General features: G+C 42.4%; 1 protein-coding gene across 2 annotated transcripts; it reads right to left on the bottom strand.

Moving 5' to 3' along the window:
* Positions 1–1,409: 1,409 nt before the first annotated feature.
* PCDH18 (protocadherin 18) lies at positions 1,410–11,886 on the bottom strand. Of its 2 annotated transcripts, none has more exons than XM_060246777.1 (4): positions 9,406–11,886; positions 8,208–8,296; positions 7,935–8,098; positions 1,410–2,330 (listed from the first exon to the last, which is right to left on the bottom strand). In XM_060246777.1, the coding sequence occupies exons 1-4, from the start codon at positions 11,884–11,886 to the stop codon at positions 1,663–1,665; spliced, it is 3,402 nt and encodes a 1,133-aa protein (XP_060102760.1). In that variant the 3' UTR covers positions 1,410–1,662. The 2 variants fall into 2 exon arrangements, with proteins under 2 accessions (XP_060102760.1, XP_060102761.1); XM_060246778.1 differs by having other exon boundaries at positions 8,208–8,293.
* Positions 11,887–12,271: the final 385 nt, after the last annotated feature.

The raw sequence follows: 12,271 nt of genomic DNA, 5'->3' as shown, positions 1-12,271 counted from the left end.
AAGCCTTTTCAAACATTTAGTGTACATAGATTCAGTTTGATTCGGTATATACATGTGCATGCACATGCAACATTATTGAAGCCATTTGTGTTTTCATTCAATACCCAAGCATTAGTATGCACAATCAATATTTTTTTTTCAGCTACATTTGTGCAATATAGAGGTCATTATGGCACAATAATTTTAGAAACCTCAAGTTTCAAAATGTAACTTCCCTGCTTTTGGTTACATTTGTCTAGTGCATTTCTGCTTTGGTTTGGGTTTTTTTTTCCTGAGAAGTACCTGATGCTTAAGTAGTTTTCTATCGATCATATGTATATAATCCTCAAGTATTATCACAATCTAACAGAGAGTTAGATACTCTTTGGCCATACAGAATTCTGTGTTGGCTGTAACTTTCTGAAGTGTAACAGCAAATACACTGGGATAGATCCTATCCCTATCCTACCACTACACTAAGCAAAGTTTATTTATCTGTTTTTTTAAATATTTATACCCTGCCTTTTCTTTTGGCATAAGCTTGAAGTCTTCTTCCAGGGGAAGAGTCACTTGAGACATGCTACTCAGTGGATGTTTGAATCCTCTATGAAACAGGGTGGGTTTGACACACACAAAGTAGTCATTTTGGATACCGTTCACTATTAGGTACAGATACCAGATGTATCAACAATTGGTACACATTGGAGGGGCAAAAGACTGCCATTTTTATTCTGGCCTTTGGTTGTTACTTATGCATGGTTTTATTCAAACTCTGTGCTTAACCCTTGTCAAATGCATATTTACATATATTCACATGACTGAACTGAGAATGACAAAAATTGGATACTTTGTTTTAATTGCAAGTCTAGTGTGTTATAATCTGGTGAGTGTGAAAAAATGAATTAAGCACAATACATCAAAAGGTTTCTTTTGTTTACCAGCATTCATCATTAGAAGTAGCTGAGGGAATGATACCACTCTACATGCTCTGTGAAAGTTCTAAATTAACATTAGAAAACTACTCTCACCCTTAATGTTTTCAGTTTCATTTTATCTGTTTGAGCAGGAATCTCCTCATTGGCATTGTAGATATGCTGCTCATTCCCACCCTTCAGCTATGTGAGAGAATAGATTAGCCCTAGACTGAAATTTTTTTTCTCAAAAAAAGAATTTCTAGGCTGTTAGAGAATTGAGAACTCTTTATTATAAAAATGAAACATTGCAACAATATGTTCAATTAGTTACTTGAAACTGTCATTTGGATAAAGTTTCACCTGTTTTGAGTTTGAATCATAACAATTCATTCTGGAGGTGAGGAAAAACCCATGGAATATGGAAACCTTTAATCTTTATACACTCTTGTGCAAAAAATAGTGAATGCCAGACACAAATGGTGCCAGGTGCTTATATGTAGGAAAACATGCTTGCCATGAGAATACAAAAATAAAATTTATTTGTTAAATTACACATAAATATAAGGTACAAATGTATTTTTAAAATACAGTTAAAGATAATCACACTTGCATTGTGTACATATGAAAATACAGTATTTTAATATTCAACATACACAGACACATTTATGATAAATGCAACTATTTGGCAATGCCAGTTCTTGTCATCCTGGGTTTCCTTCCTCAGTTTTCCATAAATATGGAAAATTAATATGCTATAAAACAAAACCCTCTAGTTCTGCCGGACATCCTGTAGAAGTTTGTTAATTTCTGCCACCAGCTCGCTGGCATCCATGAGTTCATGTTTCCCATCACTGAGGTGGTTAAGCACATTGTCAAAGTCATCTTCTTCATAATTCTCTGGAATTTCCTCCATGGCAGGCAACCATTTCGAAGATGGCTGAGCCCCTGCATGAGTCCCCAATGTTAGCCCAGTATTGTTTGCAGGATTTTGGAAATGGGTACTGGCTGCCCACGCTGCTACCCCTTGTGGGTAACTTACAGTCTTGGCAGACAAATGTCCTTTCCTGCGCTCCAAGGAACTGGGAGGATCCATTTCATTGCATTCTGTGTAGGCATCTAAGGAAGGAGGCAATAAACGCTGGAAAACACTGTTCATTTCAGAAAGCAGGGAGGAGGTGCACATGTCACCTGATTCTTCCTCATTCTGACTATCTTTGCCAAAGGTTGAGAAGCTCTTTTTCTTTTCAGATGAGTCAACAGGCTGAGAATCATCTTCCATTACTTGCTGCTGCTGGGGCTGGCTTTGCTGGGGCTGAAATTCTTCTCCAGGGATGAACATATTACTTCTATAATCAGAAGACGGGGAGGGCAGTGGGGGCATCCAGCACTGGTCAGAGTGTCCCAAGACTCTGCATTCCTCTGTGCATAACCTCATTGCTGGAATCAAAATGAAAGTCAGAGGTTAATGTTCAGTGACTCCCTAATTCAAACTGAGACTATATCCCTGCAATAAGAACATATGAAGCTGCCTTATACTGAATCAGACTCTCCGTCTATCAAGTCAGTATTGTCTACTCAGACTGGCAGTGGCTCTCCAGGATCTCAAGCTGAGGTTTTTCACACCTACTTGCCTGGACCCTTTTTAGTTGGGGATGCTGGGGATTGAACCTGGGACCTTCTGATTACCAAGAAGCTCTACCACTGAGCCACCATCCCTCCCTGCCTCTGCTGTGCTTACTATTTTCGACTTGTGTATGGTATACTAATTTATCTGACAGATGATGGACATAGTTTCAACTTATATTTTCTGCCTTGTATGCAGTGTATGTGTTCAAATCTATTCCACCATATTTTAGGCATTATGTCTTTCTTACCACTTGGGAGGGCACAGCATTACCAACATAGCTGTTTTCTTGGGCTTTTAAAATATATAGTTGCTCTTTGAAATTGTTTTAATTTGACAATCTTTAAAAATACCAGATCTTCAGCTGGTAGAGATCAGCTCCCTTGGAAAAAAATGGCTGCTTTGAAGGATGAACTCTATGACATTGTACCATGCTGAGGCCCCTCCCTTCCCAAAACCCCATCCTCTCCCAGATCCACCCCAGAAGTCTTCAGGTGTTTTCCAACACAGACCTGGCAATCACTGGGGATCATGGCAGAAGGGCAAAATGGAGGTCTATTTATGAAGGATGTATCTGTCCTTCCTTATAGCTCAGAGTGGAATCCAGAGGCTCAGATGTTCCAAGGTAAATTTACCAGGCAAGAGAAAAACAAGTCTGTCTCTTTTTGAGCTTCTCAGCAACATCTACCTGACCACTTTTGGAGACAGAATGCTGAGGTTAGGTGGACCTTCTGATCCAAAAAGGCAATTCTTGTGTTTTTAGAAAGTAAATAAGTGCATTCTTGCCATTTGAGTATTTATATGTGAACATTAGGGTTGCCAAGTCCAATTCAAGAAATATCTGGGGACTTTGGGGGTGGAGCCAGGAGACTTTGGGGGTGGAGCCAGGAGACTTTGGGGTGGAGCCAAGATCGAGGCTGTGACAAGCATCATTGAACTCCAAAGGGAGTTCTGGCCATCACATTTAAAGGAACGGCACACCTCTTCAATGCCTTCCTTCCATAGAAAATAATGAAGGATAGGGGCACCTTCTTTTGGGGCTCATAGAATTGGACCCCCTGGTCCAATCCTTTTGAAACTTGGGGGATATTCTGGGGAGAGGCACTAGATGCTATACTGAAAATTTGGTGCCTCTACCCAAAAAAACATCCCCCCCAGAACCCCAGATACCCGTGGATCAATTCTCCATGATTTTCTATGGGAATAAATCTCCATAGGGAATAATAAGAGTTCCCAGCAGACATTTCCCTCCCCTCCCCCCGCTTTCTGACGACCCTGAAGCGGGGGGAGGGCCTCCAGACCAGGGGATCCCCTGCCCCCACCTGGGGATTGGGAACCCTAGTGAACATATAATAGGGTTGCTATGTTTGTGTTGAAAAATACCTGAAGACTTTGGGGGTGGATCCAGGAGAGGGTGAGGTTTTTGAAAGGGAGTGGCCTCAGCATGGTACAATGCCACAGAGCCCACCCCCCAAAGCAGCCATTTTCTCCAGGGGAGCTGATCTCTGCCAGCTGCATATCAGTTGTACAAGTGGGAGTTCTCCAGGCCCCACCTGGAGGCTGGCAACCCTAAAATATCTGCAGAGGGTTTGGGATATCACTGTGGCTGATTTATCTCTTGATTCAATAACATTTTTATACATATTCTCACTCAATCATAAGGTAAACGGACTTGTTGTTAGTTACCAATTCCACACAAGATAACCTGTATTATTTTGGTGGTTTTGCTATTCCATTTTTCAAAAAGATTCCAAATAGATTCCAAATAGAAATTAACATTGATTTTTTTATATTGGAACTGCACTGCTGCTCATTTCATTTATCATCCAAGTCATATACATCATATTGCATTCTTTGCATTTGATACTCCTCCAAGTTTGTACGTGTTTCTATATTTCCTTTGCAGAAACTAACATGGCTAGGGTCCAGTTATTATTACAATGGATGTGGCAAGAAATAGTTGGTGTATTGATGAGCTATAAAAAGGCTGCATGCTTAAAGCAGTGGGGTACTTAAAATACTGGCTCAGGGGACTTTAAAATATTCAGGGTAGGTAAAAATATAAAAAGTATGCAGGTGAGGGTATAGCTAGAAGGCATATGCTTGTTGGGTATAGCTAGAGGGCACATGCTTGTTAGGTACAGGCCTGATCAGTTACAAAGGGTTGCCAACTCTAGATTGGGAAATTCCTGGAGATTTGAGGGTGCTGCCCAGGGAAGGCAGAATTTGGGGAGAGAAGGGACCTCAGCAGGATATAATGCCACAGAGTCTACCCTTCAAAGCTGCCATTTTGTCTAGGAGAACTGATCTCTGTAGACTGGAGATCAGATATAGTTCTGGGAGGTCTCCAGGCCCCTCCTAGAGTTTGGCAATTTGAGATCAGTGATGAGGGTGGGAACCTGCCTTCTGGGTTCATCTGGTCATTCAATGTGGGAAACAGGATCTGGACTAAATCAGCTATTGGCTTAATCTAGCACACCTTATCAGTTGACTGCCTGGGAGTCCTTTGTTTTAGAGCTGGCTCCCCTAGTTCCCTGGAGGAAGGGCAGAATAAAAATGCATAGACAGAAATGCACCTTGCCACACTTTGTGTGGAAGAAACAAAACAAAAAATGTAGATTATAACACACTGTTTCAGAATAAGCAAGAAATATGATCTTGTTTTGATGAGGCAGAGTTACTGAAAAATCTGTGCCAAAAGAATCCCAAGAATATCTAGAATTATTTGGGAGTATAAACTTATATTATAAGTACAATCTAAAGTATTGAATTTTATAATTAAGTGAATAGACTGATCCTATGGTGAGGCAGATGACTACCATGGTGCTATCATGGCCATAGCCATCATAAGAACATAAGAGAAGCCATGTTGGATCAGGCCAATGGCCCATGCAGTTCAACACTCTGTCACACAGCAGAAGAAAAAAACAACAACAACCAGGTGCCATCAGGAGGTCCACCAGAGGGGCCAGAACACTAGAAGTCCTCCCACTGTTGCCTTCCCCAAGCACCAAGAATACAGAGCATCACTGCCCCAGACAGAGAGTTCCATCTATACTCTGTGACAAATAGCCACTGATGGACTTCTGCTCCATATGTTTATCCATCACCTCTACATGTTACATGTACATGTTATCCATCACCTCTACTGGAACATTGTGCAAATCAGCAAAATGGCATAGGTTTGTGGCATGAATGGGAACAACTTTCACAGTATTCCAGAGATGATGAAGTTGATGTTATCATCATCATATTTATGTCCCACCCTTCCTACTGAAGCAGGCTCAGGGCATGTTACAACAAGATTAAAACAATTACATACATCTGAAAGCTGGATACACTAGCAAAGTTCTATGTTGTTCATAACTGGCAACAACCTTTTAAAATGCTTGCATTCACAAAAAGTGGCAGATGCAAAATGCCTCTACTTCTGGGCTAGCATTCTGCACATCTATAGGACTGATTAATAATACTATCAGCTGATACATCAAATGATGAATCACCATAACTATCTTATGCAGGTAAGATGATCGGCAAGCATTTTGATTGTATAGGGATCTACTTGACATGTTGCTGCCAGTCCAGTGGATCAGAGTCAACCCTATCCCTTTTGCCATTGCAGACCTTTACAACATCTTGTTGCAAGGAATTTCGGATGCAGTAGGGCTGACACATGATCCAAGATTACATTAACAGCCCTCTGTATCCCAAGCAAAGAGCTCATCTCATACCCATCCTATCTCACATTCCAAAATAGCACAATTCATAATATACAATGCAGTTGTAAAATGTTACTGTTGTTTCATGGATGCAGTCCAACTGTCACCAATGGGACAACTTTTTCCTTTGCTCTGGGCCTCTGATCTTTTGTACTATGAGGTCCTATTTCAATGGGCTCAGACTGCTAGGCATTTCTGCTATGGAAACTCATTTATTGGAGAACTGAACATTTTCTATAGAATTTTAACACTCTTATTTGATTCAGAAGAATCTAAAATTAGCCTATAGGAAGATTCTAGGTGAACTTCAAGAAGATGTGAACTAAGTTTTCTATTTGATTTATTTTTATTTGAGAGGAGAGCACAGTATTCATCAAGTTTTACACAGAACTGCTGTAGTCAACAGAGAATATAGAGTACCTGGATTGAGATAACCTAGAGTGCAATCCCAAACTGAGTTACATTTTTTCTAAATTGATATTCCAATAGACTTAAACTTAGATTGTTTTCATTGATTAAAAAGAAGTGGAATGCTTCTAGATCCACCTGAAAAGAAATGGGATGGCATCCTAACCTGCTGTCCTTCAGTGAGTGCTGGTGGTAATTAATAACACATTTTACAGAAATGTGGTTGTTCCTCATTCAGGGAATTTCTGTTTCAGATATTCAGCTCCATGCAGTCTTTACTATTGAATGGATATTCCAGTGGAAGCTACTTTAAGTATTGTAGGTGTGGAACCTGTGCATTAAATTATGTTTGAGAGATACACATCAGATTGCCACAAGTATTTTTTCAGCATTACACCAAATGGTGCATTGGTTAAGTGTGCGGACTCTTATCTGGGATAACCGGGATTGACTTCCCACTCCTCCGCTTCTACCTGCTGGAATGGCCTTGGGTTAGCCACAGCTATTGCAGGAGTTGTCCTTGAAAGGGCAACTGCTGTGAGAGCCCTCTCAGCTCCACTCACCTCACAGAGCGTCTGTTGTGGGGAAAGAAGATATAGAAGAAGAAGAAGATATTGGGTTTATATCCCGCCCTCCACTCCGAAGAGTCTCAGAGCGGCTCACAATCTCCTTTACCTTCCTCCCCCACAACAAACACCCTGTGAGGTGTGTGGGGCTGGAGAGGGTTCTCACAGCAGCTGCCCTTTCAAGGACAACCTCTGCCAGAGCTATGGCTGACCCAAGGCCATTCCAGCAGCTGTAAGTGGAGGAGTTGGGAATCAAACCCGGTTCTTCCAGATAAGAGTCCGCACACTTAAGCACTACACCAAACTGGCTCTCCAGTTGGAGATATAGGAGATTGTAAGCCGCTCTGAGTCTCTGATTCAGAGAGAAGGCGTTGGGTATAAATCTGCAGTCTTCTTCAAATTGTCTAGCCCCATTATAAAGTTAAAATTACTGTAGCTGTTTGTTTGTTTGAGGGAGGATTTCAAAAGCTAGCTTGTGGGGATGTAAGCAATGCCAAAAGCTGGCATCCAGCTTTGGTCAAGTTTTTAATACCAGACTATCAAATGCACCAGCAGTATACCACTTGGAGGGAGGAGGAAATTGTAGGGATTGTTACAAAGGGAAAGGACAAACTGAAAATGCATGAAAGGTAAAGAGTTAATTTTTTCCTTAATGTGAACTTGCCTCATTGTGACAGTCAGAGAGCAACGTAAATCAACTATTCAACTTTCATTGCATTTTTACCTGCAGGAATTCTCCCATCTGTAAGGAAAAGGTCACTGAATCCTTCTCCAAGAAGTCTGTCAATTGGAGAATCTCTCCCCAAATCATAATCGCTGTCTCCTGCTTCACTGTCACCACGACCACTGTCTTTCAAGCTGAATTTATCCATATCTTGAAGGGCATACCTGTGATAAAACAGAAATGACATGTTGATTGCATTATCCTATATTGGCTCCTGTACTTTGTGCTCACAAGTAAAACCACCTTCAACACTGATCTAACTAAAATGCTCACCTGTAGCTTCTGGAATATTTGTTTCCTCGAAAACTTGGCCTTGGTTGGTACTGGCCTTGATGAAGCATTGAGAGAAGTTGAGAGACCTGCTAAGGAAAACACAAAACACTGATTCCTGGAAACAATATATAAATGTCTCCAAAGAAAAACTACATATATTAAGTTCTTCTAGCCCGCCCCAACCATTAGTTGTCTTTAAAAAAGTTAAATGAAACCTATTCCTATTATTATAACATATAGCAGGGGTGGCCAACGGTGGCTCTCCAGATGTTTTTTTCCTACAACTCCCATCAGACCCATCCAGCATGGCCAATGGCTGGGGCTGATGGGAGTTGTAGGCAAAAAACATCTGGAGAGCTACCGTTGGCCACCCCTGACATATAGCAACAGCAGATCATAGAAATCACCTACCATCCAGCCCTGTTTATTGGCCTCAAGATTTGAAATAATTAGCCTTAAAGTCTGATTTCAGCCTTGTTAAACTGAAGTATTTGAATGGGAACAGACTGAGTTTCATTGAAATAAAAAAAATCAGCTTACATTAAGTGACTTGAGCTCAGGGCCCTAAAACACATTCATTAACATACTTGCATGTTCAGTAACACAATCTGTTACAGCGTCTGTAGCTACAATTCCACTGAAATATTTCTAATATGCTCCCTTGTTGTGGGTTATTTGTATATAGGAAAGCATATTCAATGTGTCTAAATGAAGAGAGATGAATATGTGATTCTAGCATCCTGGGAACATTGACAACTAACGTTCCAAACGAAGCAGGATGCAAAGACACATGATAAGCAAAAATATATATATCATTAGTAAACATGCTATTTAACATTTAAATAAAATTGCATTGTGATGGTAAACAAACAGACTTGCTTTCATGATTCATATGTGCATGCAGAGCACATGTATCTTAAGGGCCACTTCACAGACATTTGTATAGCAAACAGTGCATAGCCCCTGGCACACTGATGTGTAACACTATGTGTACACAATGTATACAAGCACTGCAAAGTGGCAGCCAATAACAGCCTTCTGGCATACAGAAGAACACACTGAAAATATAGATACACACAACAGTTGGCCCACTGATTCGAAGTGCATATTGTATAGGCAACACTTTGTATGTGAAGTGGCAGTAGGAAGTCTTTCCATGATTGACAGTGTATTTATTTGGCACGTCATGTGATCTTACCTCAACAGCAGGTGTGGCATGCGTGAGCTCAAGAGAGAAATTCTCCGGCACGTGATTTGATGAGATGGTCACCAGACTGTTTAGAGACTGGTGGCTGTGATGGCTTTGACGACTGCTCATTTGTCCTCTTTCTAGTGTTGGAGACGATGAGGGTGAAGCTTTATGGTGAGCTCTGATGGGTAAAGTACCATTAGCAGTTGGTACAAGTGTAATGTCCCCTTTATGAATCTGTCTCGATGGCCTTTTGGGGTGATGCTGGTAGGTGGATTCTGCAACGCGGCAGTTATAGGATCTAGTGTCCTTTTTCTCACGATTGCACCTTGTAGCAAAGATAACCATGATGACTAACAACACTGCACATATTGCTCCTAAAGAAATAATTGTAATCATGGAAACATCCGGGGAATGGCTAACATAAGGGGCTTCTGTAGATGAAGGCAGGTAAACATATTTAAAAACACTGCATTTTAGAAGTGCTTTGGTACTGAGCTGAGGACTTCCTTTGTCCTGAACAACCACCCAAAGTTCCCACTCAGTTGATTTAGCAAACTCAATGCTAGCATTGAGGTAGATATCACAAGATTGTGGGTCCATTATGAAAAGGCTGTCTTCACTACTACTTGCTAAGGAACAGCTTAGTTCCGAGTTCATACCCGAGTCTCTATCTATGGCTCTTATCCTTGTGATATGATAGTTACTTTCAGCTTCTTTAGGGATTGAAATCTCTGCTGTGTTGTTGTGCAGTACTGGCCCCACAATCACAGGGGCATTGTCATTTTCATCAATTATGGTTAGCATAACTGTAGTATTGCTGGCAAGCTGGTGAGTCCCTCCATCTCTAGCTTGAACCACAAAGGCAATCTGGTTTACTTCCTCATGGTCAAAAGTTCTAAGTGCGTAGATGGCTCCATTGGAGGGATCAATAGTCACATAGGTGGTTATGGAGCTTCCCAAAATAAAGCTCTCCAAGATAGTGTAAGTCACCTGTCCATTATCTCCAAGATCAGGATCAGTTGCTGTGACAGAGGTGATATATGCCCCTGGAGAGTTATTTTCCAAAATAACAATTTCATATCTATTTGTCTGAAACTGAGGTGGGTTGTCGTTTTCATCAACAATCTGGACAGTGAAATGTTTCACTGTAGAGAGACTTGGTATTCCTCTGTCTTCTGCTATAACAGTCAAGCTGTATTCAGATCGTTTTTCTCTGTCCAGAGTGGTATTTGTCAAGATGAAATAGTTATTCTCATAGGTCTTTTGGAGTTTAAAATGGCCGTGGCCATGAAGCTTGCAAACCACCTCTCCATTCACTCCAGAATCTTTGTCTTGCACCCTGACAAGAGCAACAAAAGTCTCTATAGAAGCCTTTTCAGAAATATAAGCAATTTCTTCCTTCCCCGGAGACATCAGATTTAAATTGATTTCTGGCTTGTTGTCATTCACATCCACAACTTTAATGATGATTTTGCAGTGAGCTGGGATGGAATTTGGACCCAGATCCTGTGCCTGAGCATCAATTTCATAGGATTTGGTGGTTTCATAGTCCACTGCTTTCAAAAGGGTCAGCTGTCCCCGTTCAGGATCCATTTTAAAAGTCTCTACAATTTTGGAAGACACGTGACTGCTGAAGGAGTACACAACTTTGCCATTAGCACCCTCATCTGGGTCAGTGGCATTGAGGTCAATGAGCAAAGTCCCCACACGTGAATTTTCTAAAAGCTGGATGATGTATGTCTGCTGCTCAAAAATGGGGCTATTGTCATTGGAATCCGAAATGCTGATTTTCAGGATGGAGGATCCACTCCGTTGGGGCACCCCATTGTCCGAAGCAGTGAGCTGGAGCTCGTAGCTGGATTTCAGTTCCCGGTCCAACTCACTCACCACAATGAGCTCTGGGTATTTGGCACCATCAGTCCTGGTTCGAACTTCAATAGTAAAGAAATCGTTGGCAGACAAGGAGTAGGTGTACAAGGAATTCTCGCCAACATCTGGATCAAAAGCGCTATCCAAAGGAATGCGAGTCCCCACAGCTGCGCTCTCGGAGATCTCGATGGGTATAAGAGCCCTGGAGAACTGAGGCGAGTTGTCATTAATATCCAGCACTTCCACCTCGACGTGGAAAAGCTGCAGATGTTCGGTGGGCAGAGTGATCACGTCGAACTCGATGGAACAGTTAAAGTTCTTCTGGCAGAGTTGCTCCCGGTCGATTTTGGCTCCAATGCTGATCTCGCCGTTATCCTCACGGACCGTCAGCAGGGGCGAGTTGCCTCTCTGCATGGCTCGGAAGCGAACCGAGGCAGGGTTCGGCATTCTGTACAAAACGTCCGCGACATCTTCCGAGAGCCTCGCAATGACCGAGCCCACCCGCTGCTCCTCGTAAATCCTGTATTTCAGAGTCTTGCCCCCCGCGCCTTCCAAGCAAGCCAGGGTCGCCAGGGCAAAAAGGACTCCAACGTGCATGGTACGACTCGGCCGCCGCATCTGGACAGGCTGGCGAGCCCCTCCTCCCCACCCCCCCTACAAGTTGAGTTACAAAGCAGCGCTGCCCACTTCTTTTCGTCCCTCGAGACCAGGACTCATTTGGTTCTTGCAGCTCGGAAGATGCCCTCCTACGGCAGAGCAAAGTGGCAATGCCTACCCGCTCCAAAAAAAAAAAAGTTGCTTACATACATGCAGATGGCGGCCGGAGTCCCGTAGGCATCCTTCTCGCAAGCCGGGCTCGCTCTCATGGAGTTGGCGGCTCCTCTCTCTCAGCCGGCAGATTTGTAACATGAGGGATCCCTCCCGCCGCAGTGACTCGCCAGCGAGCGCCGAGGAAGGGAGCGGAACGGCCACAGCTCCTCTCGCTTTCTCCCTGCTCTGCCGC

The sequence above is a fragment of the Heteronotia binoei genome, chromosome 9 (genome assembly GCF_032191835.1).
Source record: "Heteronotia binoei isolate CCM8104 ecotype False Entrance Well chromosome 9, APGP_CSIRO_Hbin_v1, whole genome shotgun sequence".
Lineage (NCBI taxonomy): Eukaryota > Metazoa > Chordata > Lepidosauria > Squamata > Gekkonidae > Heteronotia > Heteronotia binoei.
This window is presented reverse-complemented; position numbering and strand designations above follow the sequence as displayed.

Excerpts from the sequence above, each read along its gene's own strand:
- PCDH18 (XM_060246777.1), bottom strand. The coding sequence starts at position 11,886 with ATGCGGCGGCCGAGTCGTACCATGCACGTTGGAGTCCTTTTTGCCCTG. Across the intron at positions 8,099-8,207 it reads AAATATTCCAGAAGCTACAG|GTATGCCCTTCAAGATATGG; the intron begins GTGAGCATTTTA and ends GTTTTATCACAG. Across the intron at positions 2,331-7,934 it reads AGATGGGAGAATTCCTGCAG|CAATGAGGTTATGCACAGAG; the intron begins GTAAAAATGCAA and ends TTTTGATTCCAG.